The sequence below is a fragment of the Cololabis saira genome, chromosome 20 (assembly GCF_033807715.1).
Source record: "Cololabis saira isolate AMF1-May2022 chromosome 20, fColSai1.1, whole genome shotgun sequence".
NCBI lineage: Eukaryota > Metazoa > Chordata > Actinopteri > Beloniformes > Belonidae > Cololabis > Cololabis saira.
Window position 1 is genome coordinate 10,015,639 of NC_084606.1, and position 26,447 is coordinate 10,042,085.

The window sequence follows — 26,447 nt, forward strand, 5'->3', positions numbered from 1 at the left end:
TGGCTTCCAGTAGTGCGTGCAAACATGTATTCAGCTTGTCACTTCTGTTTTGCCTTTGCGCTAATAAATGTCAGTGATTCCTGGAGACACAGCTGACGTTTAAAAGGCAGCCCTAATCACTGAAGGTGTTTGAGGCGCCTGGCAACGTGTTAAAGACTCTGTGGCCACGGTTACATGATGATTAATTATTCTGAAATAAACTATTTACCTTCGAGTTTACGTGGAAAAAGTAATTCTGAATTTAGGTTTACATGGAAAACACGTTTGATCGGCTTTATCCAATTCCTCTTAAGGTCTGGGGGTTGGGAAGGTTCTGATTGGATAGGGGGGCGGACCGGAAGTTACGTCTACTGGAAGAAAAACTAACTTAGCCTCTACATCTTTGAAAAGCTCACAATTTTTATTTTTCCTGCCATCTGTTCTTTTAATTATTTCCAGGTCCTCCAAGCTATTTATTAAATAAATGGTCTCTGCTCTTGACCACCGTTTACTGCGTGCTGCCATCTTGAAACTTTATTTGGAAAACAAGCCCAGCGTGGAATATAAGCGTCATGGAGACAGACGGGCGAGGGAACGAGCAGAAAGAAAGACCGGGATTAATTTAAAGCGGAATGGTAGTTTTACTCATTTTAAATCAGATTTAATTTTAATTCTGAATTAAAGAGGAATTAAACTTCCCATGTAAACCGATCTGTATGTTTAGTTCACTTAGAAATGAGGGCGTACATTAGGGATGGGCGGTGTGGACAAAAAAATGTATCACGATAATTTCTGGCATTTAACCCAATAACGATAAAAAAAAATACCAATACAAAAAGTGTCATCAACGGGAATATTTTTCCTTCTTTCAGGCTCATTTCTTTCTTCTTTCTTTCTTTCTTTCTTTCTTTCTTTCTTTCTTTCTTTCTTTCTTTCTTTCTTCTTTCTTTCTTTCTTTCTTTCTTTCTTTCTTTCTTTCTTTCTTTCTCTCTCTCAGGCTCATTTCTTTCTTTCTTTCTTTCTTTCTTTCTTTCTTTCTTTCTTTCTTTCTTTCTTTCTTTTCTTTCTTTCTTTCTTTCTTTCTTTCTTTCTTTCTTTCTTTCTTTCAGGCTCATTTCTTTCTTTCTTTCTTTCTTTCTTTCAGGCTCATTTCTTTCTTTCTTTCTTTCTTTCTTTCAGGCTCATTTCTTTCTTTCTTTCTTTCAGGCTCATTTCTTTCTTTCAGGCTCATTTCTTTCTTTCTTTCTTTCTTTCTTTCTCTCAGGCTCATTTCTTTCTTTCTTTCTTTCTTTCTTTCTTTCTTTCTTTCTTTCTTTCTTTCTTTCTTTCTTTCTTTCTTTCTTTCTTCTTTCTTTCTTTCTTTCTTTCTTTCTTTCTTTCTTTCTTTCTTTCTTTCTTTCAGGCTCATTTCCTCAATTTATCGTTTTTACCGCGAGATGACAAATTCTTACCGTGGGGAATTTTTTTGACGGTTTATCGTGAACGGTAAAATATCACCCATTCCTAGCGTACATGGACCTGCACTCAATATTTCACCCTCTCTGTCGTCTTTTCAACATGTTTCTACGGCCTGAAACTGCATGAACTAAACCGAGAACTGACCAGAAGCTTTATCAGCGTGTACATTAAACAAAACGTACTGCACATGTGCATGTGAGTCCGTCCTCGCTCCCTCTCTGGTAAACCAGCCTCTGTTTAGCTTCCCTTTTTCACACATGTTGTCTCTTTCATGGGGAGCTGCCCTAGTGCTGGGCAGTATACCGGTTCATACCGAATACCGGTGTTTATTTTGATTATGATATGAATTTTTCATATACCGTTATACCGGTGAGTTTGTACAGTAGCTACACAACGTTGGGAACGTAGCGCCGCTGGACACTGTTTGTGAGGGGACTGTTTAGCAGTAGTGATGCACCGATTGTTCGGTAACCGAATTTGTTCGGTCCGAAAATGGCAAAAAAAAACACTTTCGGTGTTCAGTGGAATAAGTGGGGAAAAAACCGAACAATTAATAACGGCGTTGTAATATAAGGAAATGGACTGGCCGCTCCCGTACCGGTTGCGCACCACAAACATAAATCGTTGGCCAACCAAAAAGTAACCACATAAGAATTTTACCTAACATTCACCAGGAGGTGGAACCAAAACAACATAATGCTGGGAAATTAAAAAATGTTCAGTTTTTTATGTTCAATAAATACTTTCTACCTTGTAATTTTGTAAAATATTTTTTTCTTTGAAAAGCATGCCTAAATCAAATTTATTTATATATATATATATCTGCTTTATTATAAGTGCCGCCACCTCATTGTAAACGGCATCATTTTGTGAAGCCATGCAAACCTGTATTTATACTAGTGTGGGCATTAATGTTTTTCTACGATATTTCCTCCTCATGACAGTAAAATAGGCCATTCTAAGCCAATTTACTGCAGCAATTCCTTTCCAAATCATTAGAAAATGTGGTTAACACCCAGTTGTGCATGAAAAAAAAAAATACCGTGATATACCGTGAAACCGATATAATTTTGAAAAATACCGTGATATACATTTTTGGTCATACCGCCCAGCACTAAGCTGCCCACAGGGCGTTGCAGAGGTGTGAAGGGTGTCAGCCTCCCTCCCGAACCTCCCTGCCAGCTGGCTGGACATACTTCATTACCTCCCATAAGTCAAAGAGCCAATCACGGCTCTCGTGTGCCTCTCAACGGCCCCTCGGCCTGATGGGTAAGCCGTGGCATTACTGCGGCAGGCAAATTACCCAGAAAGTTCCAACTGCTGAGTTGAAACCCAAAGTTACTTTAAGGGTTACACACCTCGTCACTCTTAGAGACTCTTCTGGGTTTCTGTTCGTTTAATCAGTGGAAAGGGTGAACGCTGGATCAATGAGCGTGACCAGTGCTGCTGGGAGACGGCGAACAGGGAAAACTGGGAGACGGAGGTCGACTCCTGCAGACGGAGATCCAACAAACGCAAGCAGGATAGAGGAACTGAATTAGAGAGTGACGCAGGGAAAAGGAGGAGAATATATTAAAAGCTCAGCTCTCCATCCGTGTGACTGCTGGGCAGCGGGTATTGATCGCGGACAGTCAAGGAAGGTATACTGAATCTATATTGATGGTACCTGAGAATGCTGACGAGGACGTTGCACACGTTCACAGCTTTGCCTTATATCCATTTCCATGATGGATTTAAGGCGTGATGTGAACGGATTCTTGGCTTGCTACTTTGATTTAAAACCTGCTAAATGTAAGATTTATATGTTCAATTAGGAAAAATCTACCAAATTAACCTACAAGGTCTTTGTTTACCCGACAATTTATTGATTTTGCTTTGCTGATAATGCTGATACACTGCAAAAACTCAAAATCTTAACAAGAATATTTGTCTTATTTCTAGTTAAAATGTCTAATTTTTAGTCAAAAAATATCATTACACTTAAAACAAGACTCATCACTGGAAAAAACAACAATTTTCACCTGTTTCAAGTAGATTTTCACTTAAAATAAGTAGAAAAATCTGCCAGTAGAACAGGATTTTTTTGCTTGTAATGAGAAAATAAATCTTGTCCCACTGGCAGATTTTTCTACTTATTTCAAGTGAAAAATTACTTGAAACAGGTGAAAATGGTCAAATAAGTTATTTTTCTGGTAATGACTCTTGTTTTAAGTGTAATGAGATTTTTTGACAAAAAATGAGACATTTTAACTAGAAATAAGACAAATATTCCTGGTAAGATTTTGAGTTTTTGCAGTGTAACTGTTAGCTTGAACGAATGACGAACCAGCGATGACCTGCACTCGACCGTTTACAAACCAGCAGGACTTTTAAAACCACAGTTTCACCTCTGACCTACGGCTAGCTGCAGATCTGCGTAAATCCACCCTGAAATGACTCCTCTGGCTCTTCAGTCTCGGAGCTTACTTTCTAAACACTTTTTTAAGAACAGACATACGCACATGAAGAATGCTTTGGAGTAAAAATGGTAAAAGTTGCGCTACTGAACTCGGCAAACTTCCCCCCTCAGTCTGCAGCTATTTCTTTTTTCCCCTCTTGTGTCAGTAAAAGCAGCACAACATCATCATTGCTTGATGCCGACTCCACCGTTTTCTTAGCTGGTTTCTTTTCATCATTCAATGTTTCACTCACAAAGTTATTTTCCTCTGGATGTGAAAAGCTGAGCTCGTAAATGTCTCTTATTAGTAATTCATTCGTGTTGCTGCACGTATTTTTCTAAATATTTTGTATTTTGTTTTACACTTTTTCACTAAATAAATTGTCAAACGACGCATTGAGTAACTGGATCATGGTTTATTTCATAAAAAAAGATACTGTATTTTTCTGGACCATAAGCCGCACCTGCATATAAGCCTCATCTGCTCTATTTAAAAAAAAAAAAGATATGCAAGCGGCAGATATTTCTGTTGTTAGATTAGATATTTACTACATGTACAGAAGGATTTTGAACTGTAAATGATGTACATGTTTGTACCTAAATAGATCCTTTCCTAACAGTGTCTTTTAACACGGCAACAACTTTGCTGATTAAAACGGGACTGAACCAAGAGAAAATAACCAGTATTTATTTATCTATTTATCTGTTTGAAATCTGCTTCTTCTACTTCTATCTGCTAAAGAAGAAGTAGCGTATTCTTCTTTGCATTTATTTTGTCTTTATTTATTTAGTTTTGATTCTAATTCCGGTTAGAGCGCCCCGAGCGGTGGAAGAAAAATCCACAGAATAGCTGCACCTTTGTATAAGCCGCATGGTTCAAAATCTATGAAAAAAGTAGCGGATTATAGTCCAGAAAATACGGTACTTTTAGGCTCCAACAACCATTTTTTTTTTTAAATATTTGAGAAAACCTGTCACATTTATTGTTAAAATGTCATTCTTCAGCTTCTCAGGTATTTAAATAAAACAAAGCAAACAGAAAAAAGGGTTAAAAACATAATTAAACGTTGTCCTCCATGCAGGCTGAGCCTTCTTCAACACAGTCCAGTAGAAAAATACCTAATCCCTCGTTGGTTGAGATTTGCTCAGCTGACGTGTTGTTCCCTGAACTCAGACAAAGAAAATGCAGATGTGGTCTACATCTGGAAGAGGTGTGGGTGGGTTAAGCTAGCTTCGCAGCTAAATGTGGCCCAAAGAAGGTTGCAGACGAGCTTGAAACGTTCTTTGCTATGAGGGTTGAAGCATCTCAGACCTGGGTTATGATATTTTGGCCCCATCTTGCCCAGGTTTAGCCCAGGTTATCAGCACATGTGGCCAAAATGGCCCTTACTAGGTCCAAATGTGTCTCCTATCTATGAACTAAAGGACGTTTGACCCAAACGTGGCTCCCGTCTGCTTTGGTCCCGTTCAGCCTCGACTGACATGGCTGACCCTGAGCGAGACTGCTGAAGAACGACAGTGACATAACTGTGCGTTAAAGGCCAGGATGCTCGATGAGCCCGACTCCAGAGACACGAGGAAATCGTGGACCATTGAAACCTAATTTCCCTGGAAACCAGAATGTTTTTTCAGCAACCACCAGAAGTAAAATGTAAAAATGGCCTCTAAATTATGAGTATTATATAGTACTAATCGTACTCATTATAGAGGGTCTGCAGTGACGTCACTTCCCCACTGGACCAGCCCCCTTACTCGCACTGAGTGGCAAAACATCAGCAAAAATGGCTGCAACTGGTGGAGAAGACGGGATAACAGCCGATTATCGGCTTAAATCAACATCAGTTGGACTTGACAGTGACCCGTACAGTTACCCCAAGAACCAGTGGTCCATGGACATTAATATTTGGCCACGAATCCAGTTCCCTGATATATATATGTACTTAATTCCTACGCCGGGGAAATACACGAAGCAAAACTTGAAGGCATACAAAAGTCTTGACGCTTGGTCCGACTTCAAGGCAGGATTTGTTGGTGAAATTAAAGTGATGAGGACACCAAACTTTATGATTTGACCGTTTAACGTTAGCTACCCAAAAATCCAACATTACCTGATACAAAATGGGAAACGCAAATCCACGTTTCGGTGCCTGGAATCCAGTTGTTTCTGTGAATTGCAGCGATCCATTTGTCTCTCTTAAGCTCATTTCTCGGCAGTCTGTAAAACGATAACTCCGATTTCTTGCTAAATCTATGAGTTCAGTCGATCGCACAACAGCTCTTTCCCATTTTAGATGTTTTTCAAGTTGCTCAAACTGAAAGTTTACGCTGACACTCAGTCTTTCTGACACTCAGTCTTTCTGACACTCAGTCTTTCTGACACTCAGTCTTTCTGACACTCAGTCTTTCTGACACTCAGTCTTTCTGACACTCAGTCTTTCTGACACTCAGTCTTTTCTGACACTCAGTCTTTCTGGCATTCAGTGGATGAAACACAGCATTGTTTAGTTTGATCTAAGGCCTGCTGTCGTTGGTGTGATGCAGCTGTAGGCCTGTGTTGAAAAAATAAATTTTCCGGTTCTAAATCGATTCTCATGTTAATTCCTAAAAATTGATTTGTATGTCTAAAGATTTTTTTTTTTTTTCCATCATTACAACTTTTGGTATTTTTTTGTTTTTGCCCAAAAAAGGAATGTTTTGTTGGAGACGAGAATAACTGGTGCCATGTTTTTGCCTTTAAATATGTTTAAAGGTATGAAAACATTAAAGTTTTCAGTTATAGTTGCATAAATTGTCTATATTTCATTACTTTATATACTGTTTTAGGGTTATATTTGCATAAAATGCTCAAAAATTTAAAACCAAAAAAGACCAACAATTGATTAAAAAGAAAACGGAATGTGTTCAAAATAAAACCGATTTCATCCGTCTCTGTTTCCTCCCTGGATCTGTTTGGTAATTCTGACCCACGATGTTTCTGAAAGCAGTTCTATCATCATTCTGGGAGCTGATTGGTCCTTACAGCATCATTAGCTGCCAATACTTGCTGTTTAATCTCAATATAATACTAGTAGTAATATTTTGCATAACTACAGTCATATAATTCATGCAACAGCTCAGAAAACTGTTTTAATAACACTAACCCAAATCAATATCCGAATCGAATCGAATCAAATCTTGATAATCGATTCTGAATCTTAAGAATCGGAATCAAATCGATTCCTGACATTTGAATTGATCCCCAGCCCTATGCAGCTGCAGCACTAACTGTGTCGCACTCTGACATGCATCACACAGGAAGTCTCCACTGACACATGCAATAAAACCAGATGATCGCACACACACAAATACACATACACAATCACACAAAGTAGCTGGAGTAGCTGCTGAAAACAGAAGAGAGCAGGATGGACGTACTCAACGGAGGGTAAACAGAGAGGAAGACTTGCGTCCCGGTGAGAGAGAGAAGGAAGTGACAGATACCAGGAGGGAGGAAGAGGAAGAAGAGGTTGAACTACATGAAAGGCTTATGTAAGTGTGCTGACGGGCTTCGTCCACGTCCCCAGAGTCTCCTGCCATCTGCAGGGGTGAATGTTGGAACGTATCAACCGGGTTCAGGATCTTCCAGCAGAACCCTTGTTACCGTGGTTACGGTGGAAGCTGGTTTGCCTCCAGCTATGCCCCGCCCACCAGGAACGGTAGCAGCCGCTAGGCATGCAAGCAGTCAGAGGAAGAGGAGGCAGAGCGACAAACGGGCTACCGTCAAGGAAATGGGAACAACGGAAAGTGCTCCTTGAGTAACGTTCAAGAGAGGAAACACAAATACAGAGACGTCCAGATCCAGGTTCAAGCACTTTGGGCCCCTGAGCAAGGCACTTAACCCTTACTGCTCCCTGGGCGCTACAAAAAGAGCAGCCCACTGCTCCTGGTTTGATTAGTACGACGGAGTATTAGGGCCAAACAAAAAAACAAAAAAAGGAAATTACGAGAATAAAGTCATAATGTAATGAGAATAAAGTCGTAAAATTATGAGAATAAAGTTGTAAAATTATGAGAATAAAGTCATAATATTACGAGAATAAAGTCGTAATATTACGAGAATAAAGTTGTAATATATTATAAATATATAAATATAACTTCACAAGATGCTCAATATTCTTCATTTTAACACAGGGAGAAGACTGCTCTTCCTGTTAGAGTTCTCATAAATTAACACTTTATTTTCATAATATTATGACTTTATTCTCATAAATTACCACTTTATTCATTACGACTTTATTCTCGTAATGTCACAACTTTATTCTCGGAATTTTACGACTTTATTCTCGGAATTTTACGACTTTATTCTCATAATATTACGACTTTATTCTCGTAATGTTACGACTTTATTCTCGTAATTTTACGACTTTATTCTCATAATATTACGACTTTATTCTCATAATATTATGACTTTATTCTATTACGACTTTATTCTCACAATATTACGACTTTATTCTCGTAATTTTACGACTTTATTCTCATTATATTATGACTTTTTTCTCGTAATTTCCAATTTTTTTTGTCTTAGTTTGGCCCTAATACTCCGTTGTAGATTAGAGATGGGTTAAATGCAGAGGAAGAATTTCTAAAGATTACTAAAGGACTTTTTTTTTTATCAAATAAAATACATAAAGATAAAAAACCGAAGAAGAGTGAAACATAGACTATATAACACCATAAATTAAACATGCTCTCTGTCAGGTAAATAAATCATGACCGAGGTGGCTGCTTTGGTTTTAGCCTCAAGTCATTCTTGGAAACACAAAACTTTTTGTCCTGTTTCTATCCAACTTTGAAAGGCCTTGTGAGTTGTTATCAACTCTCCTCACAGCCTCTGATTAATTGTCGGGGTTCTTTTACTTCGCTCTCATTATTCTTCCTGCTGCTTGTGTTCGTTGTTTTCTGGTCTGTCTGATTATTCTGTTGGATGTTTCGTGTTGAATTCAGATTTAATCCGACACGGATTCCTCTGCAAACTTCCTCGTCTCCTGAAAAAGACACGGAGGACTTTTTTTCTGAAAACTTTCCAATGTGAAACGAAAAAACCACTAAGGAAGGTGTCGATCAAGGTGTTGACCGTAGTCAAACAAAGAAACCTCAGAGGAAAGAAGCTCCAAGTCCACTCATGGATTCAGTCCAAAGACGCCAATGGTCGGTGAAATGTTTTATTTGCCTTCATAGTTTGTGAAATGCTGCTTAATATGGTGAAGTTTATGTTTAACTGCTGTGTAGATTGGTTAATGAAAGCATTGCAAAGGTTAACAACTCATTTCCAGAACTTCTCTGCACATCCTCATCAGATTCCTTGTTTTTCTAGTAATTTAGCTTATTCTCCTTAGTTGTCCTATGTTTTACATATCTCTGTAGATCTTGTTTGTTTCATTATAGGAGGAACACTCGACAAGCCCTTATGGGTTTTTTTGGTTCCTCCTGCACATTTTTTCTGTTACATTGTATTTCTTTTTTTGTTGTTTCCTTTTGTTTCTACATACTGTTTGTCTGAATTTTTGGCAGTTGTATATTTTTTTTTATGTGCAAATAAATAAATGTAAAAACAATTAAAAAAACATATGCAGCATTGACTTCATTGGTTTTGTGTTGAATGAGTTTGCATTAAGATAATCATTTTTCAGTAAGAAAATATTTCATTTTGAGTTTGAAAAATCAAAAGTATAGAATACAGAAGGATAATACAAAGGTGAAAATGTTACAATTCCGTTGAATGTTAAAAACTTTACTAAAAATGTGGAAAGTTCATGAAATAAGATTTTTCTTTATTCCATTTAAGAGGTTTAAAAGGCTTAATGTGGGAAATTCATGAAATTACATTTTCTTGATTCAATTTAAAAGACTTAATTTAAAAATGTTTAAAATGCTTAAGAAATTTGATTCATTTAAAATGTTTAAGATATTTCTATCTTTAAAGGTTTACAACCTATTGTGATGAAGTGACCTAAAGAAAAATAAAAGTTTGAGTTGGAAATTGGAATTGAGTTTTCCTTGCGTCCTTTGGAGGGAAAAAGAGGTGGACTTGACATCAGAAGTCTTTTAACGGTAGTGTTTAAAGTTTCCAGGCGTGAAGAGAAGTCCAGGGGACGCGCCGGCTGTGCAGCCTCAAGAGAAGGAGAGTGAGCTTCTCTCTACAAAGTGAAGCAAGGGAAAAGGTCACATGATCCCAGACTGATGGCCGGATCAGAGCCAGAAGATTGATAAAGTGATGAACTAATCAGGCCCTGCTGTGCAGGCCCATGGGGGCAGAAACACCAGGATAAAAATCAACTCATTTGCCTCAAAATTAATTTCAGATGATGTGCAGAGTGAAAATGTGGTTTGATGTGTTCAACACTAGAGGGTTTTTTTTTCTTTGATTAGATCCACTGCTTTGATTTTCAGTGAGTTTCTAAAGACTAACGCTGTGGTCTGGCCGACATCTGAAACAGACATTATATTCATTTTGCAGACTTTTTTTATATAATGATGCTCGTAATGGAGGAATCGGAGCCAAAGCCACCCAGACAAAAATAACCTGGTGGATCAAATTGAACTCAAATAAATAATGTCACCCCTCCGGTCTGTTTCTTTCAAAGATTAACAGTCTGCTTCGATGGCACATGATTAGTGACAAACATATTTTCTGTGAAAGCTGTCCGTGTCATCGTCCTCCTCATTCTTTCTTCCTTCTTAACCCGTCCAGAAAATCTTAAAACCCTCTCCCAGCTCGTCCTCCCCCTCTCACTTCTGCCTTTCCTCTTAGATCTTATTTTGGAGCTGTGAGCCGCTCCGGCGGTCTCCAGGGTGGTATTTTTTTATCTGATTTTCCTAGTGGAGGCTTTGCTCAAAGAGCTTTTTCTGCGAGAAGCTGTGTTCAATTATACCTCCCAGTAAGTTGCAGCAGAAGGCAGAGCTGTCCAGCACAGGCGGGCTGCAGGAGAGCAGATGTTTCACCACTGCAGTCCCGTTACAGCATATAAAGCACAGTAGCACCAGAACGCCTGGAATAGTAGCATTCCTCCACATCACGGGTTATGTCTTTGTCTCTTTTCCTTTTTCTGCACTTCCATGTTGAGTTTACCTCCCAGCAGCTGGTATCCATCATCACTGCTGCTGGTGGATGGACTCATGCCAGATCCTTGCTGCGTTCACTATGGATGGGCGGTATGGACTAAAAAATGTATCACGATCATTTCTGGCATTTATCCCGATAACGATAAAAATGATGATAAAAAAATACCAATTCAACTCCATCTTTTTAACTATAAATCTATCTCACTCTCAGATCCGCCATGTTTGTTACACAAAAACGTCATCCATCCATCCATCAATCCATCCATCCATCCATCCATCCTTCCTTCCTTCCTTCCTTCCTTCCTTCCTTCCTTCCTTCTTTTTTCCCCTTCCTTCCTTCTTTCCTTGTTTTCTCCCTTCCTTGTTTCCTTCCTTCCTTCCTTCCTTGTTTTCTCCCTTCCTTCCTTCCTTCCTTCCTTCCTTCCTTCCTTCCTTCCTTCCTTGTTTTCTCCCTTCCTTCCTTCCTTCCTTCCTTGTTTTCTCCCTTCCTTCCTTCCTTCCTTGTTTTCTCCCTCCCTCCCCCCCTTCCTTCCTTCCTTCCTTCCTTCTTTCCTTGTTTTCTCCCTCCCTCCCTTCCTTCCTTCCTTCCTCCCTTCCTTCCTTCCTTCCTTCCTTCATTCCTTGTTTTCTCCCTTCCTTCCTTCTTTCCTTGTTTTCTCCCTTCCTTCCTTCCTTCTTTCCTTGTTTTCTCCCTTCCTTCCTTCCTTGTTTTCTCCCTCCCTCCCTCCCTTCCTTCCTTCCTTCCTTCCTTCCTTCCTTCCTTCCTTCCTTCCTTCCTTCCTTCCTTCCTTCCTTCCTTCCTTCCTTCCTTCCTTGTTTTCTCCCTTCCTTCCTTCCTTCCTTCCTTCCTTCCTTGTTTTCTCCCTCTCTCCCTTCCTCCCTCCCTCCCTCCCTCCCTTCCTTCCTCCCTTCCTTCCTTCCTTCCTTCCTTCCTTGTTTTCTCCCTCTCTCCCTTCCTCCCTTCCTCCCTTCCTTCCTTCCTTCCTTCCTTCCTTCCTTCCTTCTTTTTTCCCCTTCCTTCCTTCTTTCCTTGTTTTCTCCCTTCCTTGTTTCCTTCCTTCCTTCCTTCCTTGTTTCCTTCCTTCCTTCCTTCCTTCCTTCCTTCCTTCCTTCCTTCCTTCCTTCCTTCCTTCCTTCCTTCCTTGTTTTCTCCCTTCCTTCCTTCCTTCCTTCCTTGTTTTCTCCCTTCCTTCCTTCCTTCCTTGTTTTCTCCCTTCCTTCCTTCCTTCTTTCCTTGTTTTCTCCCTCCCTCCCTTCCTTCCTTCCTTCCTCCCTTCCTTCCTTCCTTCCTTCCTTCCTTCCTTGTTTTCTCCCTTCCTTCCTTCTTTCCTTGTTTTCTCCCTTCCTTCCTTCCTTCCTTCTTTCCTTGTTTTCTCCCTTCCTTCCTTCCTTCCTTCCTTGTTTTCTCCCTCCCTCCCTCCCTTCCTTCCTTCCTTCCTTCCTTCCTTCCTTCCTTCCTTCCTTCCTTCCTTCCTTCCTTCCTTCCTTCCTTCCTTCCTTCCTTCCTTCCTTCCTTCCTTCCTTCCTTCCTTCCTCCCTCCCTTCCTTCCTTCCTTCCTTCCTTCCTTCCTTCCTTCCTTCCTTCCTTCCTTCCTTCCTTCCTTCCTTCCTTCCTTCCTTCCTTCCTTCCTTCCTTCCTCCCTCCCTCCCTCCCTTCCTTCCTTCCTTCCTTCCTTCCTTCCTTCCTTCTTTCCTTGTTTTCTCCCTTCCTTCCTTCCTTCCTTCCTTCCTTCCTTCCTTGTTTTCTCCCTCTCTCCCTTCCTCCCTCCCTCCCTCCCTCCCTCCCTCCCTTCCTTCCTCCCTTCCTTCCTTCCTTCCTTCCTTCCTTCCTTCCTTGTTTTCTCCCTCTCTCCCTTCCTTCCTTCCTTCCTTCCTTCCTTCCTTCCTTCCTTGTTTTCTCCCTCTCTCCCTTCCTCCCTTCCTTCCTTCCTTCCTTCCTTCCTTCCTTCCTTCCTTCCTTCCTTCCTTCCTTCCTTCCTTCCTTCCTTCCTTCCTTCCTTCCCTCCCTCCCTTCCTTCGTTCCTTCCTGTACGTTGTGCGTGGATTTAACGCAGAACCATAAATCAGCTTTACACATAAACGTCATCAACGGGAATTTATCGTTTTTACCGTGAGATACAAATTCTTACCGTGGGGAATTTTTTTGACGGTATATCGTGAACGGTAAAATATCGCCCATTCCTAGCGTTCACTTATTTTCTTATTTCCGTTTTACCTCAAATAAAACATTAATCGGTGCAATGCAAAAACAGCCCTGCTATAAATAAGTCTAATATTCCTAAATCTAGTCAAATGTGTCTCATTCTGAGCCAAAATATCTCTGCCAATGGAGTAAGAAAAGTGTTCTTGACTATAACTCTTAAAACCAACAAAATAGTCTGAAAACAGTCTTATTTTTTCTTGAAAAGCTTTTTAACTTTAAAAGAAATGGGTTTTTGTAGTGTGGACCATCTAATAATGAAACAGAGGATTTTAAATATAGGGCTCTCCGAACAAGTAGTTGGATAGTTCTGCAATCCTGGTTCTGATAGAACAATAGTGTCAACTGTGATCATCCCTGTTTTAAGGGGTGTACCACAGGGTTCTATTCTTGGTCCACCTTTATTCACTATTAATATGAATAATGTGGGCCTTGATGTTAGAGATGCAATTTACCACCTGTATGCTGATGATGTGCTTAGTTATTCTTGTATGTCAACACTTTTCACAATGTTCACCTCAGTAACTTATCTGACCTGAAAACTTCTCTTAATACAAACAACACTAAACTTATGCTGTTCTCTAAAAATAAGAACAGGCCTCATCATCTTCCCTCAGTGCTCACTTCTGACCGATCTGTCATTGATGTTGTTAACTTTTTTATACAATACTTGGGTGTCTTAAAGGAGCACTCTAGAGACTCTCTAGCGCCACCCTTCACCACGACGGCCGTTGGGGGTACTGCAGCCAACAGTAAAGCCGGCACGGGAGAACGGGGAGAACGCTCATGCAGCGTCATATGACGTCACATCCGCAGCCCAGCGCGGGAAATTCCGGCCCGGAATTGCAGCACATTTTGCAGCACACAGCCTGTTCAAGGCAACGGAGAGATACGCTAGAGGGCTCATTCTTTTTGGTTTGGAACGCTTCATCTGACATTATTACTAGAAAACTTAAAACGTATACAAATTTTTTTCATAAATCCTGCCTCAATCCTTCCTCATGCTCCTTTAATCGATGACTCTTTGGCTTTTCAATCATGTGGACTGTCTTGGACCAAAACTTTCTTTCTACTTTAGAAACCACTGTGGGGAAAACATTTTTCCAGAGTTGTAGCCCCTTCGGACTGCAGCACTTTAAAGACCTTCTTCAAACTTCAAGACCTTTTGCCTTTTAATAATTTTGAATCTGCTCTGAGAGACCTGGAGATGCAATCGCTGAACTGTCTGTTATTTCTTATATTGGTTAATTCTTAGTTTGTTTCATGTTCTATGTTTTTATATTTTTAATGGCAACTGTAATCTGTGGGATGTGGCGTTGCTGCTTCTTGGCCAGAACTAAACAAATAACAAATAAATCAAAATGAAAACTTTGGACCTAATAGCAAACCGTACACCAGTCAGTTACAACATTATAACCACATGCACAACACCGTCTATCTTGTTACAAATGTTTTTCTTTCCTCTGGGAAGCAGTCACTGCAGATCAGACAGTCCACAGATCTCCACCAACACTACAATGTGCCAGACAACCCTCTCAGCTTGAGAACCCCCCCCAGGTGTTATCTCTGCCTCCAAACTCCCCAGATCTCCATCTGATCGAGGATGCAGGAGCAACGCCATGACAAGCCCAAAACAGAGGTTTATCCCAAAGGCAAACTTATCAAAGGGGAAATATGTAAAGAAAAAATCATTCTTTTTGGTGCTTGGTGTCATAAATTTGGGCGTCTGATCAAAAACTCCAACATAACACAACCCTGCTGCTCGTTTGGGGTTACTTAAGTCAGAAAACACTCTTCAATAAGCAGTTCATATCTGCGGAGGACGATGACATCGTAGACAGAGATGAGAGCAGAAGGCTGCGTCCCAATACTCCCCCTCGCCCTCGTTTTCTTCACTAACCCTAACTTTTGCGCGTTCCCGTGAAGGTAGTGGTGTCCCAATTCCTCTTTTCACCTAGGGGGAGGGGGCATAACGAGGGTTAGGGGCTGAGAATATCCCCTTCAAATCAAGGGTTTGCAGATGCTGACTTGGCGAGCGAGGGGGTATGAAAATTTCCCAGAATGCTTTTCGTCGTCATTTTCGGACTGAATAAAAAAAAAAAACATGGCGGACATTTCTTATTTTTTTGGGAATAAAATCAATATTTTGAGTTAGTTTCTGCATAAAAATGCATTTTGATTACATTTCTCGGCGCAAACCAATATTTTACTTTCATAATATTCACTCAGTGAATGTACATAATCCATTTTTTGTCCGTTGTTCGCTAAGATCGCGCTGGAATATGGTTACGTAACCTACGTAAGCGACGCCGTAGGTTACGTAAGCTACGCCATAGGCTGCGTCTATTTAACGCGGACCTAATCTCCAGAACCGGCAGACAGAAATCTCTAAATTTCGGAGCAAATTTCTTAACAGGCGTAGCTACAACTGTTAGATTTCATCTATTAAACCAACATCTTCCTAAATGATTTATTTCAGCCAGCGTAATTCTCAACAGAGCTGCGTCCCTGGAGAGAGTTTCTCTCCCGGGACGACGGAGCAGCTTGACCCGGCGGACACGTCTCTTCTCGGGCTGTGAGCTGAGGCTGCTCCCCGGGGGCGGCGGCTCTTCTCATCTCCGAAAACATCGGGTCAAATTTCTTAACAGGCGTTATTTGGATAAACTGAGCCCCGGTTGCGGATCTTAAAGGTTACCTTTATACCTGAAAAAATATTAAAACTTAATAAAGTGCCATATTAACAGCGCTACAGCTGAAATTAAAACAGCTTTTGGCTCTCAGCTTCCTGATCAGGTTAGGGATGGAAACGAGGGGGAGTAGGAGAAATGGGACAGGCACCTGGGCCAAGTGCCCTAGATCTCAAGTGCCCTAAAATCTCCCCCTTCTTTTTTAGGGGTTAGGGAAGAAAAGAAGGGCGAGTGGAGAAAAGAAGGGCGAGTGAAGAAAAGTGGGGGGAGTATTGAGATTGGGCCGAAGTATCCATCATCCTCGTCTGTATTTCCACACAGCATCACATCAAGCTGCATTTGCAGTTCCTCTACAACCCCTTTGTGTGTAACTGACTCCCTTTTTTCTTGTTCGAATGTTATTCTATAATTTTAGGTTTTGGGATTTTAGAACAAAACAAAAATACATCTTGAAACCAAAGGAAGTGAAAACTAAACCAACCAATCTGGGATTTTTCTTCTTCTCCTCACATCTCTACCAGTGTCACCTGATTCCCTCAAGAGGAAGTGAACACTGCACTTCCTGCTCCGACGTCTCCATGGGTCCATCTAAGCCTCATCCCTGTCGTCCCTCCTCTCCTCCCTTGCTCTGCCCTTTCGCTCCCTTCTTCATGCGTCTGGCAGAATCCCTCAGTTGCAGAAAGCTGGAAACACCAGGGAGCCGCCGTGACGTCGGTGAGGGAGAGATGGAGATCGCCTTGGGGTTTTTCTAACTCTGTTTTGTTCTCAGACTCAATTCCATCAAATTTCCATCTCTCTCTCTCACTCATGCACTAGACCGATCCGACTAGTGCTCCATTTTCTTCTCTTTCTGTCCCATTAAATCCCTCTTTCCTCTTTGATTGCTTTGGATACCCTCACACTCCTTCCAGCTCACTTTCTTACTTATACAGATATTTCCTTCCCCTACCCTTTCATTGTCTTTTTTATTTTCCCCCTACCTCATTTACATGCAATAGGCCCCTCCCCTGCTTTTTTTCTGCACTGACTCTCACATTTTGCTGCGTATATCGTCAAATATTCTCACTTTGCTCCAACAAACCCCTTGAGGGTAACACAAGGAAAAGCGCTGCAGCAGTCTGCGAATGTTAAATCACACTGAAAAGGGAGGATCCCTTGCTTTTGAGGTTAAGCTCTCAGGACCCGATAAAAAGTCATCTGGTCCTTCAGATGAACAAGAACGAAGCTCATTTCCCTCCAGACCATGTGTGAGCCACAGAGAGCTGCAGATGTGGGCCATGTCTGGGCCAGATAGTCTCACCTACATGGGTTCTTACATTAATAAATGGGATGACAATGTTTTTTTCTTTCTTTTAAACTCTGGAAACACATTCTCACATTTGAAAAGTGCATAAAAGTCCTGCAGCCTACATGGATCGGAAGTCCAGTGAAGTGAAGTGACTCTGAAAAAACATCAATGAGTGATGTAAAGAGTCAAGCAGAAACTTCCCAAAAACCTCCATGTCCTCCAACTCCGACTGTGTTAAAACATAGAAGCTACGTGCACAAGCCTGAGTAACACAACCCATAACTGCGTCACGGTTTCACCAACACGGATGGTTAATTCAGACAGACAGGACTGCGTCCCTACCTCTTTCTGATGGTACTTGATGGCCAGTTTGAGCTTGGCCAGGTCGTGGCACTGCCTCGGGTCCAGTTCCTCGCTCTGGTCGTTGTCTCTGTGGTTCAGGATGGTTTCCAGCTCTCTGGAACTCCGGGCCTGATCCAGAAGGTCCTTGGCGAAACGTTTGCACTGCTGAGACAGCTCCTCGTACTCCTGGCGAAACTCATTCTCCACCTACGACACCGAGTGCAAGTAGAAAAAAAAAATGTCTCAATTCACCAACCATCGGTCTATAGCTGCTCAAAACGTTGACGTTGGAACCATCTGAACCTGATAGATGTGGTGCTGACAAGACTTTTATGATTCTTATCTTTTGATTCCTGTAAATTCTGCTGTTGTATGTTTCTCTCTTTGATGGTTATTCTTGTGCTGGCCCCCTTTTTTCTCTTTTGTGCATGTTTGCAGGCCGGAGCTTCGGGAGCTGCGTGCTGGCCTGCGGTCCCCCCACCCACCCCCGGTCATCCCGCTGCTGCTTCCACCTGCCTGCGCCCCCCCCTCTGGTCATCCTGCTGCTGCTTCCACCTGCCTGCGCCCCTTCCCCCTATGGGCATCCCGCTGCTGCTTCCACCTGCCTGCGCCCCTTCCCCCTATGGGCATCCCGCTGCTGCTTCCACCTGCCTGCGCCCCTTCCCCCTATGGGCATCCCGCTGCTGCTTCCACATGCCTGCTGTGTGTTGCTGACGACCCTGACTCCCCCGGTCTGGCCTTCGGCAGGATTGTCCCCCCTGATGATCCTGGTCCTGCTCAAGGTTTCTTCCCTCCTAAAGGGGAGTTTTTTCTTGCCACTGTTTGGCTTAAGGTTTTTCTCCCACTAGGGGAGTTTTTACCTGCCATTGTTTATGTAATAATTGCTCGGGGGTTTATGTTCTGGATCTCTGGAAAGCGTCTAGAGACAACATCTGTTGTATTAGACGCTATACAAATAAAATTGAATTGAAATGAATTGAATTCTTTCTTTTGTTGCATTTCCCATATTTCAGTTTTAGTTGACTCTGAAGCAGTATTTTCTGGGCACTTTGCTTTGGTTCCTCTTTGTTTTTCACTCCTGGGTTCTGTTACACAACTGCGTCATATTAGTCATCGCTTGCCCAGTTGTCTTCCACATCATCAGTGTGGTTGCCATTTCTCCCACACTACCCTCCTCAGTGCAGAACCGTCAGGCCGCCGCTTGAAAATCAATGCTCACCCTCATGAGCTTCATCTGCCCCAAGACCCCGACAAACTGTTACCAAATCTCACAGGATTGTTTGAGTGGCTGCTGGAATCAGAGACCACCTTTACACCCACAGCGGTCCAGTTACTGAACCATCAAACCTGCAGAGTCCCAAACCTTCCAGACTTGTTTAATAACAGCTGAACTTCTATCATGTATGTGATGGAAAATTTTGCCTTGGCCACTTGATTAAACCAAAACTGCTGAGAGCAGCCAAATATAGCCTTGGCCCAAGAGTGTACAGATTTGGTCTGCAAAAAAAAGAAAAAAAAGATTAACGCTGACCTTAAAGATGTTTTTGTCGACTCAAATTGTAAGAATGAATCATCCTTTGTGCTTTAAAATCATTATACTTCCTTATTTCCTGTAATTCTGCATCAAGACGCCTCATGTGTGTTCTGACCCTTTTGCATGCAACTGTTTAATTAAATCTACTGAAATCTGGATCATTTCTCAAGTCTTATTCTTGGTAACTTAGACACTCAGTTTAAGTCCAGTTATTCACCTGGTTGGAAAGAATGTATTAAGGAGCATTTAATGGGTTTTTCCACAACAATGTACAGTACTTTATCATTGTTTAGTTAGTAGGATCATTTAAACCTCTGTTTTACTTTTGGAAAATAGTTGTTTTTCTTTTTTGTTTTTGCCTTTGCTCTGTGTTGTGTATTGTGCTTTATATTGAAGTTATTCCTTAAATTAAGGCATTCCTGTAGAATGTGATATGATTGGAGTTAGGGCTGTTCGATTTTGCCCAAAAATAAAATCTAAATTTTTTTCTTTCAAAATCCGATTTTCGATTACGATTATTTTGTGAATTGACAAAAAGCAAAGAAATTATTTCAAATATGCTGGTTTTTTATTGAACATTTGCCCCATTGGGCTTTAAGTGCAAACTTTGCTCTTATTAAACCAAAAATGAATGAATAAAGTGCAAAACTCTGTAAAATAAGTTGAAAAAAAGTTTTAAAAAATATAATAAAATATAAATTTTTATCTCTGGAAAAAAAAAAAAATCAGCAAATCAGCACTTGCAAACATACAGTAAGTTATATTTCCAATTAAATAAAACAAGACATTTTCTAATTAAACTAAACTGGGTCTTTGCATGCTAAATAATAATGCAACCCATGAAGGAGGTAGAGGTGTGTAATGTCAGTCATTACATTTGCTATTCACATTTGCAAGGAACACGAGCCGGTCTACCCGGTGGCATGTTACAACGCCCCCTCCTACACTAAAGAGCCTCTCCGATGGGGCACTTGTCGCAGGTATTGAGAGGTATTTCCATCAATCATTAATATGGTATCAATCATTAGTATGTGTGCAGACAAGGTAAACAAAAAAAGAAAAAAAAGTGAAATATCGATTTTTCGATTTTCACGTTTTAACATCGTTCTAATTACATAATCGCGATTACCATTTAAAATCGATTAATCGAACAGCCCTAATTGGAGTCTCTTATTAGGTTTCCCACCTTGCAGAAGAAATCCTGTTGTTAAATTATTATTTTATTTTATTTTTTAACACCTGAGTCTCTCCTGTGGTCACGTGTTAAAAGGTCTGCACTGTTTTTTTGTTACAGTGACTTATGGCAAAGGGGAAGGCAAATGTGTTAAACCAGAATCTACAGCATCTCTTAATGGAGGAAAGAAACAGTTGAGGTAATAGACAACCGTATAAATGGTACCAGAGGCTGTTATTTCCACAGCCAAAGCCCGCCGGCGACCTTAATTATGGTGTGTGTGGAGTCGATGCTGAGGTAGTCCGACTCCTTTTTCTATCCCTTCAAGTACCTGTCTCATTTATTGCCTGTAGTGAAGCCAGTTATGGTTTTTAAAAGTAAGCTTTCAGCACTTTTCAAAGTGTTTTGTTGTGTTTTTTCCCAGCAGAACAGTTTCTACAGTATGCTAGTGGAAACAAATGTCCCACGTGATAAATCCTGCATGTCTGGAATGCAAAAACTCGCACAGAAGGCCTGCAAAGCACACCTTGCTGAGTTCTTTGAGCTCCCAGCCGAGCCTGAAGGCGGTGAGGATGGGATCTTCGCTGGACAGCGCGATGAGCGAGGGCGAGGCCAGGGCCTTGTAGATGTTCAGCCGTGATCGTGAGTGTCGGAGGCTGTCCACCTGCAGAAAGAGGTGCGGAGAGACAAACAACACCTTTTTCAAGATTATATCATGAGCTGCCCAATCCTCCGTCTCCTTAAGATAGATGCAGCTCATGTTAGTTGACAAAAGTTGCTTTTGACAGTAAAATATACTGTACTGTATAAATCCAGAAATATACTGAATTCCAAGGCCTTGCATTTGATTTACTACTCATTGATTGTTCCCTATTTATCTTACTGTGTGGAATTGTGGGGATCCACCTTTAAAACCACCTTAAATGCAATAATAAAACTTCAAAAACGAGCCATACGTACCATCAATAAGGCTGATTACTACGCTCACACAGATCCACTTTTTCTAAATTCTCATGTTATTAAATTTTATGATTTGTTTTATTTTAAAATCATGCAAATTATGTTTAAAGCAAAATCAAAAATGCTCCCTGACCCAATACAGAGGTTCTTTTCAATTCAGGAGACTCATTACAATCTTAGAGGTGTCTGTAATTTCACAGTACAAATGGCTAAAAAAGGTATGAAAAGGAGATGTGTCTCCATCGTTGGAGTTAAATTCTGGAATGATGCCAACATAAATTTAAAAACATGTCATTCTTTTGTTGTATTTAAGAAAATGGTTTGTAAAGCTATTTTTGAAGCTTATAAGTGCAATTGACCATCTGTCAATGTTTCTTTGCTTTTCTATTGTTTCTTTGCCTTTTGTTGTTTCTTTGCTTTTCTATTCTCTTTTTGGTTTTCTGGAGGTTGGTAGCCAAAAATAGAAAGTTGTTAATATAGGATAGGCTTTTATAAGCAGTTTGCTTCTGCCTATGCCTTTTCAGTTATTGTTCAACACATTTTTTTGGTTTAATAGTTAATGCTGTGTACAATGTTTTTTTGGTGTTGTTTTGTGTTGCAATGACTGAATAAACTTCATTCATTCATATATTAAATAAAAAAAATTCAAAGTTGTATTTTCAAAATACTTATGTCTAACCTTGAATGTTACTTGATATTTAGGAGCTGAGGACTGACGGTGGGAACCTTCACTTTAATAAACTAGAGATGCAACAATTTCAGCCTTCTTGGATGATTTCCCTTTAAATTAAAGGGTCTGGGCTGTTGGTACTGATTATGTCTGATTATCAAATTAATTTAAGTGTTTAATTAAGACTTTTATCCTGAAGGTTTGGTTGAAACATCACTCACATCATTTGGCAATTTGCACATCAAAGATATGAGGTTCTAGATAGAGAAAACTGACTTCTCAGAACTGTGCAATCATGCAGTCATGCTCAACATATTCCAACCAAATCTGGATAAATGTGTTCAAACACATCAGTGCACATTTCTACTATGGCTACGACTACAATAGATTTCCTTCAAATTACAGGACGACTGAATTAAGTTCAGTACTGAACTGTATAGCTGCATGCGATGAAATGAAGGAAGAAAAATGAGTGAAAACATTTTGAATCATGGTATAAAAGAATGGAAGAAATATAATTCAGCATCCATGATTTGTATTTATTGTATACAGAATTTATATATACAGTATTTCCTGCAAGGCAAAAACCACACAAGACACTCAAACTTTGTATTGCTGGAGAAACAACTTACCTCTGAGCTGGAAACACACTCAACACAGTCGCAGCGTATCTGGTGTGGTCTCGGGATGGTGACCTTGCCAGAACAGCAAAATAAAAGAGTAAATCCATGCAAACAAACAATTCATAAAATTCAATGCGTGCAACATCCATCCATCCATTTTCTTCCACTTATTCTAGGTCAGGTCAAAGGGGCAGTAGCCAAAGCAGGGAAGCCCTGACTTCCCTCCCCCTGGCCGTATCCCAAGGTGTTGCCAGCCGAGACATATAGTCCCTCAAGCCTGTCCTGGGTCTTCCCTGGAGTCTCCTCCCAAAGCCTGGAAGACCTCACCAGGGAGGCGTCCAGGAGGCGTCCTCGCCAGATCCCCAAACCTCCTCATCTGGCTCCTCCCAATGTGTAGAAGCAGTGGCTCTACTTTGAGCCCCTCCCGGATGACCAAGCCCATCATCCGATCTCTAAAGCCGGGCAGACACTGTGCGATTGTCGGCTCGTTTTGAAACGATTTTCCAGTCGTGCAACTATTTTTTTGGATCGGGCCAGATTTCGACCCAATCGTTGGTCGTGCCTCGTGCAGTATACGTGGGGTAACGACGAGAGAGTAAAGGCTCAGTTATGGTTCTGCGTCAAAATGGCGCCATGCCTACGGCGTGTGGTTTGGGTCGACGCAGAGGACACGCCGTCACCTGCGCCGTCTCTGACGTGCACCTCCTGAAAATTGTAACTACGCGTCGAGGAGACGCCGACCACACGCAGACCGAGAGGGCTGTGATTGGTTCGTTTGAAAGCGAAGCATTTCCGGTTTCCGGTTTGAATCAGTAGTGAACTTCCAGGGCTCTTTTCTTCGTTTATGTGTGATTTTTTTTTGTTTTTGTTTTTTGCACAATAGTTGTCCTTATTTCTTTGATTTACTGTGACCGGAAAAAGTCGGATAAACCATTCAGAAAAAGATCGCTAAATGGAGAGACGGAGAAGTCTGAAGGGTTCAGCACGGCGTCACGGCTGCGGCGTGTGCTCTGCGTTGGTGTGACGCAGAACCATAACTGAGCCTTTACACCTCACGACGAGCTCCCGATCACAAATCGTGTGCTCGCAAGAAAATCAAACGCGTTTGAAATCCTGGTGGCTCCTCGTGAAGGAATCGCACAGTTGAAGCAGCTACGACCCGATTGGACTCATCCTTTCACAGAGAGCATGCGCAATCTCTGATGTCACGTCAAAAACTATTATTTGTAGTTTAAGTGTTGCAAATTCACATTACAAATCATGTTTTAATAGCAGAAAAAAAGACCACATTTCCCACGTCTCCCCAGCCAATTCCTTGTCTAATCACGGCGTTGTCTAATCTTTTTCATCTATCGCCACACAGAATGGCACAAATTGCTAAAGGCTGATTTATGGTTCCGCGTTACACCAACGCAGAGCCTACGGCGTAGGGTACGGCGGCGACCCGCACCGTACGGGTACGCCGTCGATTTAACATGGAACCATAATTCAGGCTTAAGGCAGCACGTTTTTTTTGCTGAGCATCTTCGGTGTCTCCCACTTCGGGGTTCCTCCTCTTCCACTTCTTTTTGACGTTGCAGTTCCAGTAACAGAAGTCCGACGTGAGGATGATGATCGTATAGTGTGAGCAGACGGGTCGCATCAGAGCATCGGGTCATACAGTGTGAGACCATAAATCGTGGGTTGCGAACTTTTGAACTCAGCGATCTAGTCGTGCAGTGTGAGATGGGGCTGAATCAAACGATTTAAAATATCGCACAGTGTATGCCCAGCTTAAGGGAGAGCCCGGGCACCCTGTGGAGGAAGCTGTCAGCCCTTGTCCGACTGAGGACCATGGTCTCAGATTTGGAGGTGGTGATTCTCATCCCAGCGGCTTCACACTCAGCTACAAACCACTCCAGCGAGAGTTAAAGGTCTTAGCCTGATGAAGCCAACAGAACCACATCATCTGCAAAAAGCATGGACCCTAATCCTGACGGCACCAAACCAGACCCGCTCCACTCCTCGGCTGCACCTTGAAATTCTGTCCATGAAAGTAAAGAACAGAATCTGTGATGAAGGGAAGCCTTGGCCGAGTCCAACCGCCGCGGGAAACGGGTCAGACTTACAGCCGACAAGGCGAACCAAGCTCTGACGCCAGAGGTAAAGGGACTGGAAAGCCAGCGTAAGGGATTCCTGCACCCCATACTCTAGGGCTGGGCGATATGGACCAAAAGTCATATCTCGATATTTTCTAGCTAAATGGCGATACTCGATATATATCTCGATATTTTTTCTGTGCCATAATTGGGGTTTCCCCCAAAGCATTATAGCATAGCATCTCTGTTAGCTTCATTTTTTTCTGAGGCAAACCCTTAAAAAAACAGTCAGTTTTAATACAAAGCCTCGTGCCAAAAAATGAAATAAAAATAAACTGCCTGCATATATAGAATAAAAATACTTCTTGAATAAAATAAAACAAATATCCCTTTCCTGCATAACAATTAAATTAAAATACACTGTAATTAATACAATGTAGACAGTAACAGGCAGACTTTTCCACTGAGGTTGACAGTTGTGCAAATAACAAAACATTTGTGCAAATCTCAAATAAAACATTCAAGCTATATCAAAATCATTAAAAAAAAAATGTAAAAAAAAAAAAAAAAAAAAGTTTTTTTTTTTTTTTTTTTTTTTAAATCGATATAAACGATATTGTCTCGTACCATATCGTGTTTGAAAATATATCGATATATATTAAAATCTCGATATATCGCCCAGCCCTACCATACTCCCTGAGGGACACGGTTGAAAACCTTCTCCAGGTCCACAAAGCACATGTGGACTGGTTGGGCAAACCCCCATGCCCCCTCCAGGACCCTGCTGAGGGTGTAGAGCTAGTCCACCGTTCCACAGCCAGGACAAAAACCGCATTGCTCCTCCTCAATCCGAAGTTGGAATATCTGGCGGACCCTGCTCTCCAGGACCCCTGAATAGACCTTACCAGGGACTGTGATACCTCTTAAAGGCGTGCGTGCAACATGCACTATGAATGTAATAATATGTGATTCATTTATCCAAAACAGACTGTGTTGTGTCGATGACCTCTGTCAATACCTTTCTCTGAACGAGCAGCTTGATGATTTCATAGTTGTTGGTGTGAGCAGCGAGCATGATGGGAGTTATATCTGGCGTGAACTCTGAAAACTGGCTGTCCATCATCAGTGAAGGGACCTGAAATGAAACAAAGCACCAAAACATGGATTTGAAGTTTGGACCAAACCACTTCTGTGAACTTTTAGATATCCACGAAACAGTCTGAAAGAGGTTTTATTACACGATTAAAACAGCCTGGATTCAGTTTTACACCCAACACGGTTTCGCAAAGGACAAACAACTCAAAGGGAAAAACAAATAAGTCAAATCAGGAATCCAATTAAACTCACTTAAATGCAATTAAAGTTAATTAAATTAGTACAATGTGTTCAGTGAAAGACTTTCCCTGGAAACAAAACATCAAAGGTGCCTTTGCTTAAACAGGGACAGGGAGTGCAAGTGTATTTTATTGATAAGAGACAAATAAAGAAAAGAAATCTGAAGCTATGGACAAATATGAACAGTTTGGCTTGTGCTCCATTGAAATCACAGACGAACATAAATGGCCATATACAGGGCCGCCGCAAGGGGTGTGCGAACCGAGCGACCGCACGGGGCCTCGCGCTATTGGCCGTTTTTTTTTTTTTCAATTTTTTTTTCTTTTTTTTTTCGTTTTTTCCCTTATAAATATCAACAGACACGTTCCATTACAGACCTAAATGTGTACTAGTCTGTGCATATCAATAAATATATTTGCAATGATGCGTGTTTCTGTTGTTCAATACAACTCAGACCAAGCGCAGACACAAGCTACTCTGATCCAGACGGTGGAGTGTGGAACAAACTGTCACACAATGTCGAGAGAACGAGACAGATTCAGGAAATTTCCATCAGGGGATGAAAAAAGAAAAAAACTAAA

General features: G+C 41.2%; 1 protein-coding gene across 1 annotated transcript in view; it reads right to left on the reverse strand.

Annotated features, from left to right (window-relative positions):
* The window catches only part of trpc5a (transient receptor potential cation channel, subfamily C, member 5a), a 260,870-nt gene that overhangs the window by 134,074 nt on the left and 100,349 nt on the right, over positions 1–26,447 (reverse strand). The window contains exons 5-8 of the mRNA XM_061709480.1: positions 25,550–25,666; positions 22,463–22,525; positions 20,727–20,864; positions 17,493–17,699 (exon numbers count right to left, since the gene is read on the reverse strand). Of these exons, the coding sequence (XP_061565464.1) occupies positions 17,493–17,699; positions 20,727–20,864; positions 22,463–22,525; positions 25,550–25,666 (525 nt within the window). The remainder of the gene's footprint in view (positions 1–17,492; positions 17,700–20,726; positions 20,865–22,462; positions 22,526–25,549; positions 25,667–26,447) is intronic.